We start from the raw sequence: 23,131 nt of genomic DNA on the forward strand, positions 1-23,131 counted from the left end.
AGATTTACCGGTTAAATAAGTCAACAAGTTCCCACTTTAGGCTTAAGCTCATTTGAATTGAGTTTCTACCCTTGACATTCAAATATTCCTGCTCATATAAGTGTATTTTTTTAAACTGAAAGAAAGAAAACGAGAAGGAGGACCAGAAGAGAGCACAGAGCAATCCCCGGAGGCGGCCTCACACATTCATTCCAGCACAGGAAATGGAAGCCAGCAGGTGACGTGAGCAGCCCCTGAAGTGGCAAAGCTGCTGAGTCAGGCGCCCTCCTGGAGGACACAGAAAACAACGTGACGTCACTGCAGGTTCTTGCCCACAGCTTAGTCAGTGGAGGGAAGATGGTAACCCCGATCTTGTTTCCCTGGCCAGGCTTGTCCCCCTGCTCCCCACAAAATAGGGAGACAGTGGCCAGGTAGGGACCATATTACAGTGGCCTCACTGTGAAATATGAAGGAGCTAACATTCTCTCCTTTAAGCCACAGGAGCCATCAAACGTTTTAAGAAGGGACCCTGGCCGGTGTAGCTCAGTGGTTACAGAGCCAGCCTGTGTACCGAAGGGTCTCGGGTTCGATTCCCAGTCAAGGACAAGTACCTAGGTTGCAGGTTTGATCCCCAGCCCTGGTTGGGGTAAATGCAGAAGGCAAGCAATTGATGTGTCTCTCTCACATCAGTGTCTCTTTCTCACTCGCTCCCCCCCCTTCCATTCTCTCTAAAAAGCAATTTAAAAATATCCTCAATAAAAAAAAAAAATTTAGTTTTAAGAAAGGTAATGACATGATTTTTTGCTTTTTGGAGGGAGGTGAAGAGATCCAAACTTGTTAAGCAAAAGAAACTGAGAATAAGCAAAAACCAGAAGTTAACAGCCAAAGGTTCTTCAAAGTTGTGGAGAACAGCAAGAAAGATGGCCAGCCCAACAATCCAGCAGAGAAACCAGGAGAGCCATGGCATGTAGGGAGGGGCGGGAGAGAAGACTGAAAGTAGATGAGCAGTAAATGAAGGTGCTACGGTGTCGGGAACCAATTCCAGCATGTAATAATTACAAGAGTTTCACCAAAAGGTTGGTGAAGCTTGGGCAGCTCAACAAGGGCGAGCCACATTACCTGTTGGAATGGCTAAACGGCACTTCCCCCAAACCTGAATAGGGTTGTCTGCTGCCAGACAGCTCAGGGCATGTTATTGCCTCCTGTTGGCCAAACACCTGAACAGCTGTAGGCTATTCCCCAAACTGACAATGCTTCTGTATTCTACCCTTTGAAACCTTACCCTTTGAAGTGTATATCTCCACCTTGCCTTAGGACAAATTGTGTTAAATAAATAGCACGGGGTCCTTAGACAAGGAGTAGATTTCAGTTCCTTTAGCTGAAGATCCTCTGACCCCCAATGCCTTTCAAAATTATCTTTCGTCTTTGGACTCCTTCTTGAATCTACGCACAGCCCCTTTCTCTAGAATGCTGAACCCTTTGTAAGGCTGGGACAAGAATCCCGGCACTACGGTATCAGCCAATCCTGAGCTGCCCTGGTGGGAAGGCTTGTTGAAGACGAGGCCTGCAGAAGCTGCTGGCAGGACAGCGGAATCTGGACGAGATACAGGCAGGTAGCATTTCCCCACCAGCTTCACACTGGAGATGACTCCAGGTTTCAGAACTTGTTAACCTTTTTCTTCACACACAAGCTATTTTTCCTAATTTCTTTGGAAAGATCAGAAAGAAAGGCACGTTTTTGAGGTTTAGGGCCATCCTTCATAATACCGGATATAACTTGGGCAGAAACTTTTCTCATGTTCAAGTTTTCTTTCAGAATGAATCTAACAGTTTCTTTATCTAAACTTAACTTTTCAGCCATCATCCTCACTGTTAACTGCCTGTTTGAACAAACCAAGTCCTTGACCTTCTGGATATTTTCATCTGTCCAGTGGGTAACTGGACGTCCACTTCGGGCATCATCTTGAACATCTTCCCGCCCTTCTTTAAACCGTTTGTGCCAGTCATAAACTCTGGCCCTCTACATGACTTCATTCCCATAAGCTTTTTTTAAAAGAGAGTGGGTCTCACTTTCAGACTTGTTCGATTTCACACAAAATGTTCTACTAATCCCTCATCTAGATATCGGTCACTCATTTTGGCAACACAGGAACGTTAACAGGTCACGATTGTCAGGGGAAGACAAAGGGTCTGACCTCTATCGGGCTGCAAGTGGAATCAGGTCGCTCGCTATTCTTGATCCTCTGGGGGCTTCACCCGGAAAGAGTAACTGCTTTTCTGAGTTTTCACCCCTCAGTTTTCGGCCGAGGCTGCGGAAGCCCATTCTGAGAAGCGAATGGTGCCAAAGAGTAGCTGCAAAGCTGGGGAAGATAAAACCTTCTACAACTCACGTCTGCGTCCAACTCCTGCATGCAGATCTGCTGGGAATGTACAAATCCGTCACCAAGGTCATCCCGATTCTCCGGCCCTTAAAAGTCTATGGCGATTTCTGCAACAGAGGCCTAAGTGGTGGCATCTTAAGCAAGCAAGCAGAGAAGCACCAGTGATGTAACGTGCAAGCTCGCTTCAGATCCGCAGAATCCCGGGCACGCCAGACCTACTGGAGAGGCCTGTGAGCTCCAGCTCTAGGGTCCTACGATTTTTGCATTTTTTAAAGCTTTCTCGGGCTCAGAATGGTGCCTGGATTGGAGAACGACAAAGCTGGGAGCAGGGAGACCAAAGGGAAGTTTTAGCAATAATCAAGGGAGTGCTTGAACAAAGACAAGCCAGACAGAGAATAGAGAACGTGTATTTAGCAGGTCAAATCTACACTTAGAGATTGGCTGTGTGGGTTGAGGTTGGGGTGTGGAGACAGGAAGAAGGAAGGAACCCAGGTCATACAGTTATCCCGGACTTCAGGAATCTAGAAAGAAGGTCTGCAGCTATGCATAGGGAAAAGGAAGGCGTTCACATTGGAACATGTTTGCGAGTGCCCCACTTTGAGCTGCCAGTTGCGGGCGTGGTTCAGGGTTCAAGCTCTGGAGGAGGCCGCACGCAAATGAAAGAGACTAGACAGGAAAATACTAATTTGGGAATTGGGGGCCAGGCGGAAGCCCCAGGGAGGACTCTGTTTTGCTCTGGCCTTGCGATCCCTTTTATTCAGGTTTGGGATCCACCTACAGCCCTTAGGCAGGCAATTTCCAGTAAGAGGCAGACCATCTTATCAGCAAGGATTTACATGAGACTAAAAGGTGGAAGTTGCTTCAGCTACCTTTGTTCCAACTAGACAGTGGGTGTATGGCTCTGACCCTTGCCAGAGCCTCAAGGTTGACCAGCCTTCCGGGTTCCTTGTCCACACCTCTCTGCTAGTGAAGGCAATGGGCAGCTTCCAACACATATTCCCTTCTCAGAGGTTTTAATTAAGTTGCGCATGTCTGCCCAGCATAAAAGATTGTCCTTAAACAGAGAGAAAGAAGAGATAGAAGGTGCTAATTACTCTGAGGGTGAGACCCCCAAAAGGCCACTGGCCCTCGGGGAGACTTCTGCTCTCCCCAGTCACCCATGCCCCTGCTCCTGCCTGGTCCTTGGGAAGCCCAAAACATGGAGCTCAGGGTTTTCCCTGAGGGTTTATGCAACTCAATCTACTTAAGGGTTTGGGCCCACATTTTGGCCTTTATACCTATTGTCCCTTCTGCTTAAAACATCATTTTTCACTGGTTTGCCTAAGGGACACCTTACATCCTTCCAGACTTACTTCCTATCACCAGCCCTGTGATGTTTTATCTGCTTCATCTCCATTGAGCAATTCAAATGTCATCTTGCAATAAGTCTTTCTTCCTTTAGTCACCAGATTGTCCCTTAAGTAAAGTCTGCAAGCCTTACCTACAATGCTGGCTGACACAACTTGAAACAATCTGAATTTAGACACCCTTGAGGTGTGTGCCAGTTCCTACAATATCTCAGCTCCAAACCCATCTCTCCTTCTTGCCCTGTGGTGCTGGGGCTGGAACTCTGCAAGCCACATTTCCACTTGGCCAGCAATCTTTCTGTTAGGCGTTGCCAAAAAGGAGGGCTAGAGGGAGAGTGAGAGGCTACAGGAGGTAGAAGGGACTCCTTCCTGTGTACTCACAAGTCCTGTGAGCATCACACCAGCAATGCTTCTGTCCCTCCCAGCAGCATTTACATTTAGTACGCAGTTTTCCCAATGCGTGTAGCACTAGCCTCATCTCAGGTGGTGCCTTCTCCTTAGATCCTAGAGGTCTGGTTCTCAAACCCACAGGGCCTCATCTCCAAGCTCAGAGATACCAGTTCCAGCAGAGCTATACCTCCTCCTCCTCATAAGTTGGCCTCCACTCCACAGGGTCCCTCCCCCACGTTGCTAAATTTTAATAATCCGGGCTTTGTTCCCCAAGCCCTGTAAGTGTGACTGCTTCCTGCAGTTGACTCGAACTGACTTAACTGAACAATGATGGGACAGGTGCTTTTAGTGTAAGCATATAAATGCTTGGATCCATATATTTTATAGGATTTAGTAAGTCATCTTTGCCTGGGGATCCCTAGCTCCTGAATGTCTGTCTAACTTTAATGTGATTATGCAGTCCAACCCCTAAATGCCTGGCCACTTTGATGTAATTAAGCTGCCCAACCCAACTGCATGGATTCTTTCCAGATTCCGGACCCCACCAGCTGGTCCCATTCAAGGACAGCCCAGTGGAATAGCCTAAGGCAGTGGTCGGCAAACTCATTAGTCAACAGAGCCAACTATCAACAGTACAACGATTGAAATTTCTTTTGAGAGCCAAATTTTTTTAACTTAAACTTCTTCTAACGCCACTTCTTCAAAATAGACTCACCCAGGCCATGGTATTTTGTGGAAGAGCCACACTCAAGGGGCCAAAGAGCCGCATGTGGCTCGCGAGCCGCAGTTTGCCGACCACTGGCCTAAGGCAACCAGACATGGTCCTAGTAGAGGCATCCATTGTGGTGTGCTAACAGGGTCTGTCTCCCCACTAGCAACGTTCTTTTATTTATTTATTTATCTTGGTTAATCCTCACCCAAGGATATTTTTCCGTTGATTTTTAGAGAGAGTGGAAGGGAGAGGGAGAGACTGAGAGCAAGAAACATCGATGTGAGAGAAACACATCGAGTGGTTGCCTCCTTGTTGCCTCCTGCATGCGCCCCGACTGGGGCTGGAGCCTACAACCAAAGTATGTGCCCTTGATTGGAATCGAACCTGGGACCCTTCAGTCCACAGGCTGATGATTTATCCACTGAGCCAAACAGGCTAGGCTAGCAAGGCCCACCCGCTATGGGCCCATACCTGAGTCCTATGGAATGTAGGTGACATAAAAAGGGAAAACATATGTGATATGCTTGGGCAAGGAATGCTTTACAACCCCTCTAGCTGAGAGCAACACCGAACTCCACGTTGAGAGGGCATTCTTCCCTGCGTCACACATGTCACATGAAGGTCTCCGTGAAAACCCTAGGTATCAGGGACAGTATCTGTGCCAAGCCAGCTCAGCCAGGTTCAGTGAGCCTGAGAAGGGGAGTGAAGGATTGTAAAAAGACAGACAAGAGAAAAAAGCTGGGTCTGGGTGGGACGCTATCCTCTCTGATGGAGAGGCAGCGCCACAGCCTGTAAGCTGTCTCTATTTTATAGCCAGATTCCATGGGGCAAAGTAAACCCCGTTCTCGTGGGTTTCGAATCTATTCAATTACATGCACCTGAACTCTATCAAGCCCACATCACTCGACACGTGGGACCATGTGTTCGGACCATAGGTTCAAGCTTACAACTATAGCTTTTGGCTATAATTGTGCTGGGAGGGCTCTGCCCTCCAGGCTGGGACTTGCACATGGCCATGAGAGGACTGTGCCCTCTCATTAGTCCAAGGTTTGAACCTGTCCAAACACTGTAGCCGCTCTCCACAAGTATTAGATGCATGGCACTGGGACTCAGTAGATGACAGCAGGACCCTAAGAGTACCCTATGGAGGTAGCAAAGCAGCTGTGCCAGGCAGGAGGGTGTTCATTTATGTACACACTAGAGACCCAGTGCACAAAATTCATGCATTGGGGTGGTGTCACTCAGCCCAGCCTGTACCCTCTCCAATCTGGGATCCCTCAGGGGATGTCTGACTGTCCGTTTACCAGCAGTCAGACATCCCTCTCACAATCTGGGACTGCTGGCTCCTAACCACTCACCTGCCTGCCTGCCTGATTGCCCCTAACCTCTTCTGCCTGCCAGCCTGATCGCCCTCTAACCACTCCCCTGCCGGCCTGATTGACGCCTAACTGCTCCCCTGCTGGCCTGATTACCCCCAATTGCCCTCCCCTGCCGCCCTGGTCACCCACAACTGCCCTCCCCTGCCAGCCATCTTGTGACGGCCATCTTGTGGTGGCCATCTTGTGATGACATGGGGGCAGCCATCTTGTGACAACATGGGGGTGGCCATCTTGTGATGACATGGGGGTGGCCATCTTGTGATGATGTCAGGGTGTCATGAGAGGGCCACCTAGGCTTTTATTAGTATAGATGGGAGAAGCCTCCTATTATACAGGGTGAAGTATTGCTGGAGTGAGAGGGATAAGAGCTCACTCATTCGGGCCATTATGATTGATGTGATTCCATTTGTACTAATAGGCAGTTATCTTGAGTCTTGTGAAGTGTTGCCTAATCATGTTGCATCTTTGACAATAAGAGGCTCCACATTTGATATGACAACCAAAACATGCTGCCTTATTTAAATGTAAGGAGTCTTCATTTTTCTCTGACCAAAAATGTTTAACATACTTTTATTTAGGCAATAAATCTGTATGAACACAAAAACAAATAAGGGTTCAGATGCAAAATGAACTTTAGCTGCAAATTGAATTGAAATCAAATACTACAAAGCTGATGGGAAAACATGTAAAAATGCATCCTTTTGGCAGGGCTGAATGTCAGGATATAGGATTTTTCTCTTTTTACCCCAGATGCTTTCACACATTAATACTAATCCAATACTATCCATGACTCGATACTTTGATAATTCTGTCACAGTGTCTTCTTGTCTCTGTTAACTAATCACCAGAGGACATGCCAATAGACTTCCACTTTGGATAACTCAGAAGTGACTTGACTTGACTCTGAGGATTCCTCAAATTCATAAATGATGACTACTTTTTTTTTTTTTTTGCCCTTCTCACTAGTTTTTATTTTATTTTATTTTATTTTATTACTTTTTTTTAATTTCTTTATTGATTAAGGTGTCACATATTTGTCCTCATCTCCCCATTCCCATCCCACCCCCCACCCCACCCATGCCCCAACCCCCTGTTTAACTTAACTGTTGGATAGGCTCATATGCATGCACACAAGTTCTTTGGTTGAACTCTCCCCCTCCCCCCACCCTCCCCTATCCTCCCTCTGAGGCCCGATAGTCCGATCGATGCCTCCTTGTTTCTGGTTCTGTTCTTGTTCCTCAGTCTATGTTGTTCATCATTTCCCCTAGATGAGTGAGATCATATGTCACTAGATATATACTTATAAGAACTGAATGTGAGACGAGCAATAATAGTTATGCTGACAGGCAAATGAATCAGTCTGTAGTGAGTTTCTTTCTGGACCAACAGTTCTTTTGAGACCCAATTTCAATGTCCACCAGTTCCTTATGTGTACATGTCAGCACTGACCCCTCAGCTCTGGATGGTGGACAAATGGTGGTAACGGAGGTCCGACTCCCTCTGGTTTGGTCTCGGCCGGACCCAGGGGCACGGCTTCACCCGGACTAAGGGGCACGTGGCCTCACCCGGGCCCGGGACCCAGCCTCACCCGGATGGATCCAGGGGCACAAGGCCTCACCCGGACCCAGGATCCGGCTTCACCCGGACCCAGGGGCACATGGCCTCACCCGGGCCCAGGGACCCAGCCTCATCCGGGTCCAGTGGCGCGTGGTCTCACCCGGACCCAGGGGCGCGTGGCCTCACCCGGGCCCAGGGACCCAGCCACACCCGGGTCTAGGGGCGCGTGGCCTCTCCCGGATCCAGGGACGCGTGGCCTCACCCAGACCCAGGGGCGCGTGGCCTCTCCCAGACCCAGGGGCACGTGGCCTCACCTGGGCCTAGGTGCGCGAGGCCTCACCCAGATCCAGGGACACATGGTCTCACCCGGACCTAGGGGCGCGTGGCCTCTCCCAGACCCAGGGGCACGTGGCCTCACCCGGGCCTAGGCGCGCGAGGCCTCTCCCGGATCCAGGGACACATGGCCTCACCCGGACCCAGGGGCGCGTGGCCTCTCCCAGACCCAGGGGCACGTGGCCTCACCCAGACCTAGGTGCGCGAGGCCTCACCCGGATCCAGGGACACATGGCCTCACCCGGACCCGGGGGCGCGTGGCCTCTCCCAGACCCAGGGGCACGTGGATGATGACTACTTTTAATGAAGGGGATTGCCCTAGCTGGTATGGCTCAGTTGGTTGGAGTGTCGTTCCATACACCAAAAGGTGGCAGGTTCAATTCCCTGGAAGGTTCAGGGCACATACTCAGGTTCAGGTTCGATCCCCGGTCGGGGCATTTACAGGAGGCAGCCAATATCTGTCTATCTATCTATCTATCTATCTATCTATCTATCTATCTATCTCTCTATCTCTCTGTATCTCTCTCTCTTTCTCTCTCTCTCTCTTTCTCTCTTCATTTCTCTTTCTAAATAAAAAGCTTAAATAAAGGAGATCTATTGCTTCCTAATTTCTACTATTGGCTAAGGTATCCTTTAATCCTGGGATATACAGAAAAAAATGTTTTGGTTTCTTCTAACATGGCTTGCCTAGAGTACTAGTCAACTATGCTTGAAGAATGAGGCAGTTTAAAGTATTCCATAACAGACATTCTCGTCTCTCAAATTCATTAAAAAGGAAACCAAATGTCTTGGCTAAGGAAAGAGCTGACCCTCTACTAAATTTATAGATGAAAACTCCTCTTGGCCAATCCAGAGCTCCTCGAATCAAATGGGAAGTTTAAGGCCACTGCTTTCGCAGATAAATTGGTTTAATCAAGGAAAGACTGCAGATCTGACAAGAAAAACAAAAAACAGCATGCTCAAGAGAAGATGAATTTTTACTATATTTCATTATAGAAGTCCACAGTGAAAGAAAAATGACTTCATCAGTCCCACTCCAGGAGCCCTGGTGAGGCTACAGGTAAAAGGAGAAAGCCCCTGGACCAGGCTTCCTGCCACACAAGTTGCATCCATCAGTGCAGGGGAGCTTCAGAGAGGCACCTGCAATCCCAGCTGACAGTGAATAAGTCACAATTATCAGGACCTTATTAGCTATTGCCCTGGAGTTAAAGAGGGCCATTTGCTTCTATCAGGGAGCAATCGATTGCTTTGTATGGCCTATAACTTATAAGGCCAAGGTCAGGGTATGGTGATGGAAAATTAGGTTTGATATCATAAATCCTCCAGCACCGGTTCTTCTTATCTGAAGGAGAGTGCTATAAACTATTAACCCTGTTATATTTTGTGGGAAATATAAGAAAATCCAAAAGCATAGTGAACTCTATGATGGATAATACAGTATATCAGAAAAAACTAGACAGATTGAACTTTCTTCACCTGATAAGAAGAAAGGAAAATTGAATTCACTCTGCCTTGAGGCACATTGTTAATTCTTCAGACCAGCAAGTACTCATCAAAATGAGGCAAAAGACACTTTATAGAAGAAAGATTACCTTATTTCTCCTCCTTGTCTTCTCCTGCTATGATGCAAGAGAACCCATACCCTAAATGAATGGGTCACAAGTAGCAGAGACCATGAAGTTGGCACTGACCAATGTGAGGAGATAATTCTGCCATAGTGTCTTTCTGTCTCTGTAACTAATCACCAAGAAGTAAACTTCCAAAAAAAAAAAAAAAAAAGCAGAAACAAAATATAATTCTCAACTGCCCAAATAAAAGATGTCTTATAACAATTTAGAGTTGTCAGAAAATATTAACAATTAATAAACCTATATAAAGTATGCAGTATTACTAATCTGAATTACTGAAAATATTCCAATTTTATTGAGTGTTTTAATCATAAATGAATGTTGTATTATATCAAATGCTTTTTCTATGTCTATTGATAAAATCGTATTATTTTTATCCTTTCTTTTGTTAATGTGGTGTATTAATTGATCGATATGCATATGTTGAACCATCCTTGTGCCCTGGAATGAATCCCATGTAATCATGATGTATTATTTTTTAACTAGAGGCCCAGTGCATGAAATTCATGCACTGGGGAGGGGGGATGTGTCCCTCAGCCCAGCCTGCACCCTCTCCAATCTGGGACCCCTCGAGGGATGTCTGACTGCCCGTTGGGAGCCAGCAGTCCAACAATCCAGGACTGCTGGCTCCCAACCGTTCACCTGCCTGCCTGCCTGCCTAATTTCCCCTAACCGCTTTTGCCTACCAGCCTGATCACCCCCTAACCACTCCCTTGCCAGCCTGGTCACCCCCAACTACCCTCCCCTGCAGGCCTTGTCCCCCCCAACTGCCCTCCCCTGCAGGCCTGGTGCCCTCCCCTGCAGGCCTGGTCCCCCCCAACGGCCCTCCCCTGCAGGCCTGGTTACCCCTAACTGCCCTCCCCTGCAGGCCTGATTGCTCCCAACTACCCTCCCTTGCAGGTCTGGTCCCTCCCAACTGCCCTCCCCTGCTGAACTGCCACCCCCTGCTGGCCATCTTGTGGCAGCCATCTTGTGGTGGCCATCTTGTGGCAGCCATCTTGTGTCCACATGGAGGCAGCCATCTTTGACCACATGGGGCAGCCATCTTGTGTGTTGGAATGATGGTCAATTTGCATATTACCTCTTTATTATTTAGGATTATTGTATTTGATTTGCTAGTGTTTTGTTTAAGATTTTACATCTGCATTCATTAGAGATATTGGTCTGTAGTTTTCTTTTTTGTGTATTATCCTTACCAGATTTTGGTATCAGGGCCATGTTTGGCCTCATAAAAAGTGTTAGGAAGGCCCTGGCCAGTGTGCTCAGTGGTTAGAGCATTGTCCCAAACACTGAAGAGTTGAGGGTTCTATTCCCAGTCAAGGGCATGTACCTGGGTTTCAGGTTCATTTCCCGGCCCCAGTCAGGGCACATATGGGAAGGGAGGCAACCTATCGATGTGTCTCTCTCACATCAATGTTTCTCTCCCTCTCACTCTTCCCCTCTCCTTCCCTCCATTCCACTCTATCTAAAAGCAATGGAAAAATATCCTTGAGTGAGGATTAACAAAAAAAAAAAAAATGTGATGGGAAGTATTGCCTCTTCTTCAATTATTTAGAAGAGTTTGAGAAGGATAGGTTTCAAATTTTCTTTGAATGTTTGGTAAAATTCACGTGAAGCCATCTGGTCCTGGACTTTTATTTTTGGGAAGGTTTTTAATGGTTGTTTCAATTTCTTCACTGCTGACTGATCTATTTAGATTTTCCAGTTCTTCATGATTTAGTCTAGAGAGGTTATATATTTCTCAGAACTTATCCATTTCTTCTAGGTTGTTGAATTTTGTGGCATATAGTCTTTCATTGTATTCTGGAATGATCCTTTCACTAGCTTATATACACTGAGTGGCCAGATTATTATGATCTCTGAATGCATAATAATCTGGCCACTCAGTGTATAGCCTATATAATAAAAGGCTAATATACAAATTGTCCCCTCGACCAGGAGTTCGACCAGCAGGCAGGCCGGCCAACAGCCCATGTCTCCTGCCCCTGGCCAGGCTGGCCGGACCCCACCCATGCACGAATTTATGCACCGGTCCTCTAATATATACAGTAAATACACTGAGTGGCCAGATTATTATGATCTCTGAACGCATAATAATCTGGCCACTCAGTTTATATATATATATATAGGTGTGTGTGTGTATATATGTATATATATGTGTATATATATATATATATATATATACTGTGCATGAATTTGTGCATGTGTGGGTTCCGGCCAGCCTGGCCAGGGGCAGGAGACATGGGCGGTTGGCCAGCCTGCCTGCTGGTCGAACTCCTGGTCGAGGGGACAATTTGCATATTAGCCTTTTATTATATAGGATATACACTGAGTGGCCAGATTATTATGCGTTCAGAGATCATAATAATCTGGCCACTCAATGTATATTTCTAATTACTCAGTAACAATTTATGTCTGTTCTAATATTCTTTCAGTTGTAAGTATAACTTTTTACCAGAATTTTTTACTTAAAATATTGTGATCCTCCACTACCATGTCAAATTAAAAATAAAACAAAACTCACCCTAGCCAGTTTGGCTCAGTGGATAGAGCATCAGCCTGCGGACTGAAAGGTCCTGGGTTCAATTCCAGTGAAGGGCACATGCCCAGGTTGCAGGCTCAATCCCCAGTAGAGGGTGTGCAGTAGGCAGCCAATCAAAGATTCTTTCTCATCATTGGTGAGAGAATCACTGATTGGCTGCCTCCTACATGCCCCCCATTGGGGATCGAGCCCGCAACCCAGGCATGTGCCATTGGCCAGAATCGAACCTGGAACCCTTCAGTCTGCAGGCCATCACTCCATCCACTGAGCCAAACCGGCTAGGGCAGTGGTCGGCAAATTCATTAGTCTACAGAGCCAAATATCAACAGTACAACGATTGAAATTTCTTTTGAGAGCCAAATTTTTTAAACTTAAACTTCTTCTAACACCACTTCTTCAAAATAGACTCGCCCAGGCCGTGGTATTTTGTGGAAGAGCCACATTCAAGGGGCCAAAGAGCCACATGTGGCTCGCAAGCCGCAGTTTGCCGACCATGGGGCTAGGGCAATAAAAATATATTTTTAAATAAATAAATAAATAAATACTCTGGTTGCACTGCTAATTGTAATATGTTTTAGAAGATTTTGGTAAAGTATAAAAGCTTCCTAGATTCAATTACATTTTTATATTATTTATGCTGAGGATTTAGTGAAAACAGATAAAAGCATCTTAAAGGAGGAAGAAGTTGTTCTAAGAATGTAGTTTCTTCTGCTAGCTAAGCTTTCATGGTAAAACAACAAAGTGGTCAGTTGCATTCCAGGCTCCTAACTAAAAGACTGGTGTTTCAGGGAAGCCTCATTTTAGAAAAATTAGTACGAGAGGTGGCAGGAGTGGAGTGCGAGGACAAATCCCCAGCAACCGAAAAGGTGAGCAGCTGACCTCCAAAGCAGAGAGAGATGGCCCATAGCTCCACAAGGTGACAGGTACCCTGTGAGCCCTGGGATCTCACCAGAACTCAGCTACAGACTCTGGTGAAGAGGCAGTCCAGACCGCACCCCCAGACATCGGAGGACAGGGGTGAACTAACCAGACTTCAAAAAAGGGCACACGCAGATCAGTGATCAATCAGAGTGACTTGTCCCCACTCTAGTAGCCTGATACACAAAAGGGTGCGCACTTTCCGGAAGGCAAATATTATTTACTTCAGTCTCTACTATTCTTTTTTTTTTACCGATGTTCAGTTTCCTTTAATGACCCCCCATCTCCCTGAAGGACGGGTGCAGGCAGCTAGGCGATGGCAAGAGATGTTCGCTTGAAGCTCTTGCCCTGATTGAAGGCTTTGCCCACGCGCTGGAAGGCCCCCTCCCAGCAAAAGCGCTCTCACCCCAACGTCTGGGTCTCCGCGCTGCCGGATCCAGTTTCCGCGCCCTGTGTGTCCACCTGCCAGTCTGGGAAGACCGAGACTCCAGAAACAGAGCTGCTGTTGTTGGTTCCAAAGAGGATGACGCTGGCAAAGGCATTCTTCCTCAGCTTGTCCAACCGCTGGAACATTCCAGGGATGAGGCTGCAGCTCATGAAGGTCTGGGGGAGCTCTTCCGGGAAGCGGTCCTCGGAGTACCTACCACAGGGACCAGCCGTCCTTATCCAAGTGCTCCCTAAAGTATGGCAGCGCCACCGACCGCGTGTCCTCGTTGGAGCACTTGCGCTTGAATTCATCCAACACAAAGGCCCTCGTGGGCAGGTGAGCTAAGGGGTCCTTGGCCTTGGGCTCCGCAGCCAGCGCCTGCTCACCCTCACCCACCCCCTCCTCTGCAGCGGGAGCAGCGGCCTTTTCTCCTCCTTCCGCTCAGCCTGGGGCTTCGGCTTCTCCTCCCGAGGTCCTTTCTCCTTCCGAGGGGTGTCCTTGTTAGGCTGGCTCTCTGCAAACTTTTTTTTTTTAATTTCTTTATTGATTAAGGTATCACATATTTGTCCTCATCCCCCCATTCCCATCCCACACCCCTCCCCACACATGCCCCCACCCCCCTGTTGTCCTTAACCGCTGGATAGGCTCATATGCATGCACACAAGACCTTTGGTTGATCTCTCTCCTTTACCCCCACCTTCCCCTACCCTCCCTCTGAGGCCCGACAGTCTGATCCATGCCTCCTTGTTTCTGGGTCTGTTCTTGTTCATCAGTCTATGTTGTTCATTATTTCCCCTAGATGAGTGAGATCATGTACTGTTAGAAATACACTTATAAGAACTGAAAATGAGACAAGCAATAATGGTTATGCTGACAGGCAAATGAATCAGTCTGTAGTGAGTTTCTTTCTGGGCCAACAGTTCTTTTGAGACCCAATTTCAATGTCCAACAGTTCCTTATGTGTACATGTCAGCACATTACAGTTCTGGATGGTGGACAAATGGTGGTAATGCAGGTCCGACTCTCTCTGGTTTGGTTCTGCAAACTTTTTAGCATCAAACTGGGCCATCTTCTCACAGAGCTTCACCTCCCCCAAGACAGCGCAGAACTAGGGCTGGTTAATGCAGGTGAGGAACCAGCGGCTGTTACTGGGGAAGGCCTGGCGGAAAGAAGGCTCTCAACATATAGTTGTTATACACACATACAAACACATACAACGTGTATTCAAAAGATTTTCCTTCCCATTGAGAAAAAAATAATTAGATTTGGCTCTTCCTCTGCCATCGAGGTGCATGCGTTCGCTTCTCCTTCACCATGTCTTCCCACAAGACTTTCAGGATCAAGAGGTTCCTGGCCAAGAAACAAAAGCAGAATCGGCCCATTCCCCAATGGATTCGGATGAAAACTGGTAATAAAATCAGGTACAACTCCAAGAGGAGACATTGGAGAAGAACCAAACTGGGCCTGTGAGAAATCACACATGAGAGATGACTCACATATTTATGCTGTATCCAGGTTGCCTACACCTTTAAATGATTAAAAAGATGCTACCGTCTGGACAGTTGGGGCATTTTAATTGGAGAATTAATGGACTTGTGATTTTGCTCTGTTGATTTTTTTTCCCCCTGCAATAGTAGGATGGTTCAGTAATACATGTGTGAGACCTTTTAAAAATAATAATAAATAGATTTGTAACAAATTTAGAATCGATAATTTTTCTTAAACACCATTTTCCATCAAATTTAGTGTTGAAAACTTTAATTCTGAAAAGTTGGTTGTTTTGAATAGTTACATTAGCTAGGTATTACACAACATACTTAAATTAGGAGTACTTTTTGGGGGCGGGGGTACAGTGCACTTTATTGGTGGTAGGGCTCCCTAAGCCCTTTCCCTTCTTCAGGGGCCTGGGATAGAAGCTGTGGAGATCAGGAGATTCTCAATGTGTTGGGGGAGCGATTTGGGGCAAGGACTCTGCAGCAGCTGAGGGCTTCTCTTCCTCTCACTAAGGATGGTGATCCAGGAGGCTCTTACTCCTTGGAGGCCATGAGAACCATAAGGTCACCACCTGTTGCTGTAGCCAAATTCATTGTCAGACCAGGAAACAAGCCTGACAAAGTGGTCATTGCGGGTAATGCCAGCCTCAGCGTTGAAGGTGGAGGAGTGGGTGTCACTGTTAAAGTTGTGGGAGACGACATGGTCCTCAGTATGCCCTTGAGGGGGCCTTCTGATACCTGCTACACCACCTTCTTTTAAAAATATATTTTTTTATTGATTTCAGAGAGGAAGGGAGAAGGAGAAACAGATAGAAACATCAGTGATGAGAGAGAATCGTGGATCAGCTGCCTCCTGCACACCCCTCACTGGGGATGGAGCCTGCAACCCAGGCATGTGCCTCAACCCGGAATTGAACTGTGATCTCCTAGTTCATAGGTCAAAGCTCAACCACTGAGCCACGCCGGCTGTGCTATTTTTTTTTTAATATTTTTTTATTTATTTCAGAGAGGAAGGGAGAGAGAGAGAAAAATATCAATGGTGAGAGAGAATCATTGGTCATTACCTCTTGACGCCATCTTATTTAGCAGCTTTCTCCAGGCGGCAGGTCCGATCCACAACCGACACATTGGGGATGGGGACACGGAAGGCCATGCCAGTGAGCTTCCCATTCAGCTCAGGGATGACCTTGCCCACAGCCTTGAGCACCAGTAGAAGCAGGAATGATGTTCTGGGCAGCTCTCCAGCCATCACTCCACAACTTCCCAGAGGGTCCATCCACAGTCTTCTGGGTGGCAGCGATGGCATGGACTGTGGCCATGAGTCCCCCCACGATGCCAAGTTGTCATGGATGACCTTGGCCAGGAGGACCAAGCAGTAGGTGGTGCAGGAGGCATTGCTGACAATCTTGAGGGAGTTGTCATTCTTGTCATGGTTCACACCCATCACAAACATGGGGGCATCCGCAGAAGGGGCAGACGATGACCCTGCAAGTGAGCCCCGGCCTTCTCCGTGGCAGTGAAGATGCCAGTGGACTCCACAACATACTCACACCAGCATCACCACATTTGATATTGGCGGCACCTCCCTCCTGGAAGATGGAAATGGACTTTCCATTGATGACAAGCTTCCCATTCTCAGCCTTGACTGTGCCTTTGAACTTGCCATGAGTAGAATCAAACTGGAACATGTAGACCATGTAGTTGAGGTCAATGAAGGGGTCACTGATGGTGACAATATCCCAGCCCTGGTGACCAGACACCCAAAACAGCCAAATCCATTCACTCTGCCCTTCACTATCGTGTCTCAGGGTTGAGGCTTGCACTGTACAGGATGACACGACTGTCTGATGAACAGGAGGTGTAGAGAGCCTAGCAGTACTTTCAAAATTCTATTTTGTTGAATCTGGATGAATAATTTGTACTGGCTATGAAGATTTTAGGAAAATTTTAAAAAACAACACTATAATTCTCATACACCGCTGGTAGTAGTATAAATTAGCATAGTAGAGTGGATAAACAAATCATAGTGTATATTCATAAAATACAATGCTATATACAGCAATGAAAATGAATGAATTGCAGTTAGATGTAAAAGCACAAACATAAGCAAAAGAAGCAAGGTGCAATACATAAAGCATTCTCCATTTATGTAAATTTCAAAATTAGTCAAAACTAAACTATATTATTTTATGGTTGCATATACAGATGGTAATATCTAAAGAAAAGAAAGAAAATTATTATCAAAAAGTCAAGAGAGTAGTTACTTATAAGCTGTGCTGTCCAATATAAATATAACATGAGCCACAAAAGCAAGATCTAAATGTATAATTTTCAGTTTTCTAGTAGCTACATTAAAAAAGGGGGAAAACAGGTGAAGTTAATATATATTTCATTTAACCCAATATATTCAAAATATTATCATTGCAATATGTAATCAATATTAAAAAGTATTAATAAGTATTTCTTTTCTACTAAGTCTTCATAATCCAGTGTGAATTTTACACTTACAGCACATTTGAATTCCGACTAGTCACATTTCAAATACTTACTAGCCTCGTGTGGCTAGTGGCTACCATACTGGATGGCCTAGTTCTAGCAACTATGAGAATCAAGATGGAGGTTATCTCTACAGAAGAGAGGTAGGATTGGAATTGAGAAGGACACATGGGGACTTTGGGGGAACTGACATTATCTTTCTTTTTTTTTTTTTTTTTTTTTTAATATTTTATTGATTTTTTTTTACATAGAGGAAGGGAGAGGGATAGAGAGTTAGAAACATCGATGAGAGAGAAACATCGATGGGAGAGAAACATCGATCAGCCGCCTCCTGCACACCCCCTGCTGGGGATGTGCCCGCAACCAAGGTACATGCCCTTGACCGGAATCGAACCTGGGACCCTTGAGTCTGCAGGCCGACGCTCTATCCACTGAGCCAAACCGGTTAGGGCGACATTATCTTTCTTGATATGAGTATTGGTGACATGAATGTTTGCTTCATAATTATTTATTAAACCATACATGTGAATTTTATGAATATTTTTAATGTGCTGTTTCATCAAAAAAGTATTTTAAATATACTAAATGTATATCCTTCTATATTTATCATTATAAACCTGAGCAGGTATTTCTGAAGGATAAATTTATAGAAGTGTAACTACTGGATCAAATGATACAAACATTAAAACATTTAATAGTGCCCAGCCAGTGTGGCTCAGTGGTTGAGCGTCAACCTATGAGCCAGGAGGTCATATTTCGATTCCCGGTCAGGGCACATGCCCCGGTTGCAGGCTCAATACCTAGTAGGGGGCATGTTTCTATCTCTCTCTCTCTATCCCCTCCTCTCTGAAATAAATTTTAAAAAAAAACAAAACATTTACTAGTACTACATTAGCTTCCAAATACTTGTATCAATTCCCACTCCTACCAATAATGAGTAAAAACTCCTACTTCTCTACATACTTACCAACACTGGGTTTTATCAATTTTAGGACATTTTCAACAGTTGTGTGTAAGAAGAAATTTGAATAGTTAGGGCCACTCGATGACTATTTCAAGAAATTACAAATATTCCATTCAGTACAAGTTTCCTTTTAGCATACATTAGCCCTAATGATCAGGTTGTTGGTCCTTCTGGTGCCTTTGAAACAGACGGGCACCTCCATTCTTGAGCTGTCATTGTCCTGCACCAGCAACTTCATCCTGCAGCTGATCATTATTTGAAACTAGAGGCCCGGCACACAAAATTCGGGCAAGGGGAGGTCGGGTCCCTCAGCCCAGCCTGCACCCTCTCCAATCTGGGACCTCTCGAGGGATGTCACTCTTACAGTCCAGGACTGCTGGCTCCCAACTGCTTGCTTGCCTGCCTGCCTGCCTGATCACCCCCTAACCACTCCCCTGCCAGCCTGATCAACGCCTAACTGCTCCCCTGCTGGCCCTATTGCCCCTAAATGCCCTCCCCTACCAGCCTGGTCACCCCTAACTGCCCTCCCCTGCAGGCCTGGTCGCCCCCCAACTGCCCTCCCCTGCAGGCCTGGTTGCCCCCAACTGCCCTCCCCTGCAGGCCTGGTCCCCCCCATCTGCCCTCCCCTGCAGGCCTGGTCCCCCCCATCTGCCCTCCCCTGCAGGCCTGGTTCACCCCCAACTGCCCTCCCCTGCAGGCCTGATCGCCCCCAACTGCCCTCCCTTGCAGACCTGGTCCCTCCCCTGCCAGCCATCTTGTGTCCACATGGGGGTGGCCATCTTTGACCACATGGGGGCAGCCATCTTGTGTGTTGGAGTGATGGTCAATTTGCATATTACTCTTTTATTAGATAGAATAGCCTTCCCTTGAAAGTGCATGCACTAACCTTCATTCTGACTGCTCATTTCAGCCTTTGATACTTCACCTCAGGGCTGTATCATGCTGTCAAGCTTTGGCTTGAGTGGTAGCCAAATGCAAGTTCTCAAAATCAACAATGACTTTGATTCCACTGAATGAAAAATCTTTTCATCTTGGCACTAGTCCAACCTTTCTCCTCTAAAGTGTTATTACAGTCCTGTTTCCCTTCGTGTGACATTTCTAAATGTTTAAAACCTATGTTTGGACTCGTCTAATAAAACTGCCTTCAGAGATGGATTATCAGCCACACAAGAAAAATGAGTCTCATTACTCTGTAATCACAAAATACCTTTATTTGTCAGATTCTTCTCTCTCTGCCTCCCATTCTCTTTCCTCCTTCCCTTTCCTCTTCCTTCTCTCTCTTATTTCCCAACATTGCTTAGCTTAGATCTGATCTCTCCTTTCTTCCTCTGCAACTTGAGCCCACAGCCTGAGGATCCCACGGGCTCACAGTCACAGGCAAGATGCCCCAGGCCCAAAGGGTGGGCAGCTGAGAAATAAAGGACTCTGGAGACAAACTGAGACCTTAACTACAGAAAGATTTACACAGAGCTTAACAAGCAGATCTGTGCAGGAGGGCTTCCATGTTTAGTGCTGATTTGCTGGCAAAAGTCAATTACATGGGCACGAACAACTGCACCCCGAGTGGAATGATAAAAGTCTGGCTTGCTTGTACTTTACGCTAATTTTTTTTTTTTTTAAGGAAACTGTCTGGTATTGTAGAACTGCTATTAGAATAGCATGCCTTACTAGTAAGGATGTCCGGGCTCCATGGCAGATCTCCTGAATCAGAATAATCAAGACGGTCATACTGGTTAGGAACCACTTAACAGAGGGAGGCACACAGAGTTTCCCAGCCTAATAGCCCTAAGCATAAATCTGCTCTCGTTCACACACAGGCTCATCACTTGTTAGTATGTGACCTTTGAAAGTCTCTATGCACCTTGCTTACCATCATCCCTAGCTTACAAAGCTAGGAGTGGGTTAAAAACCTGTGATACATCTACACAATAAAATACTACACAGCTGTAAAATAGAAGGAACTCTTACCATTTGCAACAGCACTGATGGACCTGGGGAGTATTATGCTAAGTCAGTGGTCGGCAAACTGCGGCTCTTTGGCCCCTTGAGTGTGGCTCTTCCACAAAATACCATGGCCTGGGCGAGTCTATTTTGAAGAAGTGGCATTAGAAGAAGTTTAAGTTTAAAAAAAAAATTGGCTCTCAAAAGAAATTTCAATCGTTGTACTGTTGATATTTGGCTCTGTTGACTAATGAGTTTGCCGACCACTGTGCTAAGTGAAATAAGCCAATCAGAGAAAGATAAGTATCACATGATCTCACTCATATGTGCAATCTAATGTACTTCTATTTTTAATGGGTCTTGCTTTTTCAAGAGTCTAGCCTTTAAGTATCCATTATAGAATCTGATATTTAAAATTTTTTTAAATGGGGAAACGTGGGTCAGTTTCATGGAATAGGGGCAAATGAAAAAAATAATTTTTGTCTCTTTGAAATATAAATGTTTTCATCCCAGTTATATTTATAGTTACTAAAATAGAAATGAACAAGACAGACACAAAATCTATTCTCGAAGTTTTTTGTTGAGTAGTAGGATAGAAACACTTATAGCAGACATCACTAGAATTGTGCTAAGTGACACTGTGTCACTGGGCTCCTCGCCTAGTCTGGAGGGTCACAGAGGTTTCCTGAGGAAGACACCTGTGCTGGTAGACAAGTGACAATCTAGAAGGAGAGTAAGGATGCACTGGAGGGGCAGAGGAAAGAAACTGGGTAAACACCCTGAGGTGGGAAGAAGGCCCAGGGAGAGAGGGGAGAGAGGGGAGAGAGGGCTGACAGTCACGTGAAAAGCTTCTGAAGCACAGAGTGGAGGATCATCCAGGCCTTGGGGAAATGTTATGGATTTGGGACTCAATCCCAAATGCAGTAGAAAGCCGTGCTGGGTTTTAGGTAGAAGTGACATAACCTAATCTGTTCTTTCAGAGATCTGGGTGCATCATGAAGAACTGAGATGTCGTGATCTAATGAGAAAAACATATTTGATCTTTGTCCTAGGTTCCTGGCACAGAGCTTCTAAAACCATTGGCATTTCCTGAGTGATGAAAGAGAGAGAATTGTTTTTCGTTATTCACATACCTGTGTTTAAGTTAATAAGGGACTCTTGATGGAACCCTAGATAGCTTCAGGATGGGGGCTGGAGGAACCAACCTTGTGATTAGAGTGTTGGAACATGCAACCCCGCCTCAATCTCTTGCCTCCAGGGAGAGGGGAGTATCTAGAGGTTGAGTTTAATTACCAGTGGCCAATGATTTAACCAATCATGTCTACATAAACAAATCTCCCATTAAAACCCTCCACAAGCCCTGGCCAGTTGATTGAGTGTCATCCTGAAGGGTCACTGGTTTGATTGAGTATGGGAAGCAACCAATTGATGTTTCTCTCTCTCTCTCTCAAATCAATAAAAACATATTTTAAAAACAACAACAACTCAACAATGGGGATTTGAGAGCTTCTGGGTTGGTGAACACATTGAGATGCTGGGAAAGTGGTACACTTGGAGAAGGCATGGAAGCTCCGTGCCCCTTCCCACACACCTCTCTTATGCACCTCTTCCATTTAGCTGTTCCTGAGTATTCTTTACAATAAACCAATAATGGTAAATAAAGTGTTTTCCTGAGTTCTAGCAATTATCAAACCTGAGGAGGAGGTCGTGGGAACCTTCAATTTATACCTGACAGGTGAGAGGTACAGGAAGTCAGGGCTCTCCATTGGCATTGGAACTAGGAGCCCTCTTGTGGGACTGGATCCTTAACCTGTGGACTCTGATGCTATCTCCAGGGAGACAGTGTCAGAATTTAATTGAAATGTAGGACATTCAGCTGGCGTCAGAGAATTGGTTTGTATGTGAGGGGGGGAAACACGCATTTGGAAGCGTTCTGAGTACAAAAAGGTTTTATTTTAAGAATGGGTTCAGGGGAAGCAGGCATGAATGGAGCAGTGGCAGTGTAGGAAATAAAAAATAATAAAATAATAATTAGATAGTTCAGATCTATTACTTAGGAGGTAAAATCAACAAAACTTAAAGGTTGATTAGAAATGGCAAATGGGGAAAAGGGAAGCAATAAGGATCAATTCTAGGTTTCTGATTTGGGTAACTGGCTTGGGAATACTGTTTATTGAGATGAGGAACGCAGGATCAGGACTTAGGGGCCAAAAAGAGGACATTACAGTGTCCAATACACAGCAGGGAATAAAGACAGGTGCTCAGAAACAAGGTGTGAGTTGCATTATAAATTTGGGAGTGGTCAACCCAGAGATGTGTAATCAATATGTCTCCAGAGCCCACCTCCTCTAACTACAAGAAAGGCCACATCTCCTGGAACATCCAAATTGCTTCATCCTTTCCCAGGGCTCTCCTTCGGGAACACCCAGAGACTCTCAGGGCTGCCCACACTGGCCCAAGCCCCATGTGTCTCTTGCTGCCGCCACAGTGAGGGCAGCTCCATCACCGCTGACTTCTCTGTGGCCTTATCTACAGGCTGCCTCCATCATCTGCTCCCTGGAGGGTAGAATCAGAGGCCAGTTTTGCCACAAAAGTGCTTGAAGGCACTCCTGGCCTCTATCCACCTGGGGAGGTGAAGTAACTTC

General features: G+C 46.0%; 1 protein-coding gene and 2 pseudogenes across 1 annotated transcript; 1 reads left to right on the forward strand and 2 right to left on the reverse strand.

The window, feature by feature from the left end:
* Nucleotides 1-1,486: 1,486 nt before the first annotated feature.
* LOC114228243 (protein GVQW3-like) lies at nt 1,487-2,115 on the reverse strand (annotated as a pseudogene).
* A 12,762-nt stretch (nt 2,116-14,877) lies between these two features.
* Nucleotides 14,878-15,200, forward strand: LOC103300302 (60S ribosomal protein L39). Its single transcript, XM_054716525.1, has one exon. The coding sequence runs from the start codon at nt 14,907-14,909 to the stop codon at nt 15,060-15,062; it is 156 nt and encodes a 51-aa protein (XP_054572500.1). The 5' UTR covers nt 14,878-14,906; the 3' UTR covers nt 15,063-15,200.
* Nucleotides 15,201-15,619: 419 nt separating this feature from the next.
* Nucleotides 15,620-16,818, reverse strand: LOC103300301 (glyceraldehyde-3-phosphate dehydrogenase-like; annotated as a pseudogene).
* Between the last annotated feature and the right edge of the window lie 6,313 nt (nt 16,819-23,131).

This window comes from Eptesicus fuscus, chromosome 5 (assembly GCF_027574615.1).
Source record: "Eptesicus fuscus isolate TK198812 chromosome 5, DD_ASM_mEF_20220401, whole genome shotgun sequence".
Taxonomy (NCBI): Eukaryota; Metazoa; Chordata; class Mammalia; order Chiroptera; family Vespertilionidae; genus Eptesicus; species Eptesicus fuscus.

Bases quoted from the DNA above. Each gene is read 5' to 3' on its own strand.
- LOC103300302 (XM_054716525.1), top strand. From the start codon at position 14,907: ATGTCTTCCCACAAGACTTTCAGGATCAAGAGGTTCCTGGCCAAGAAA.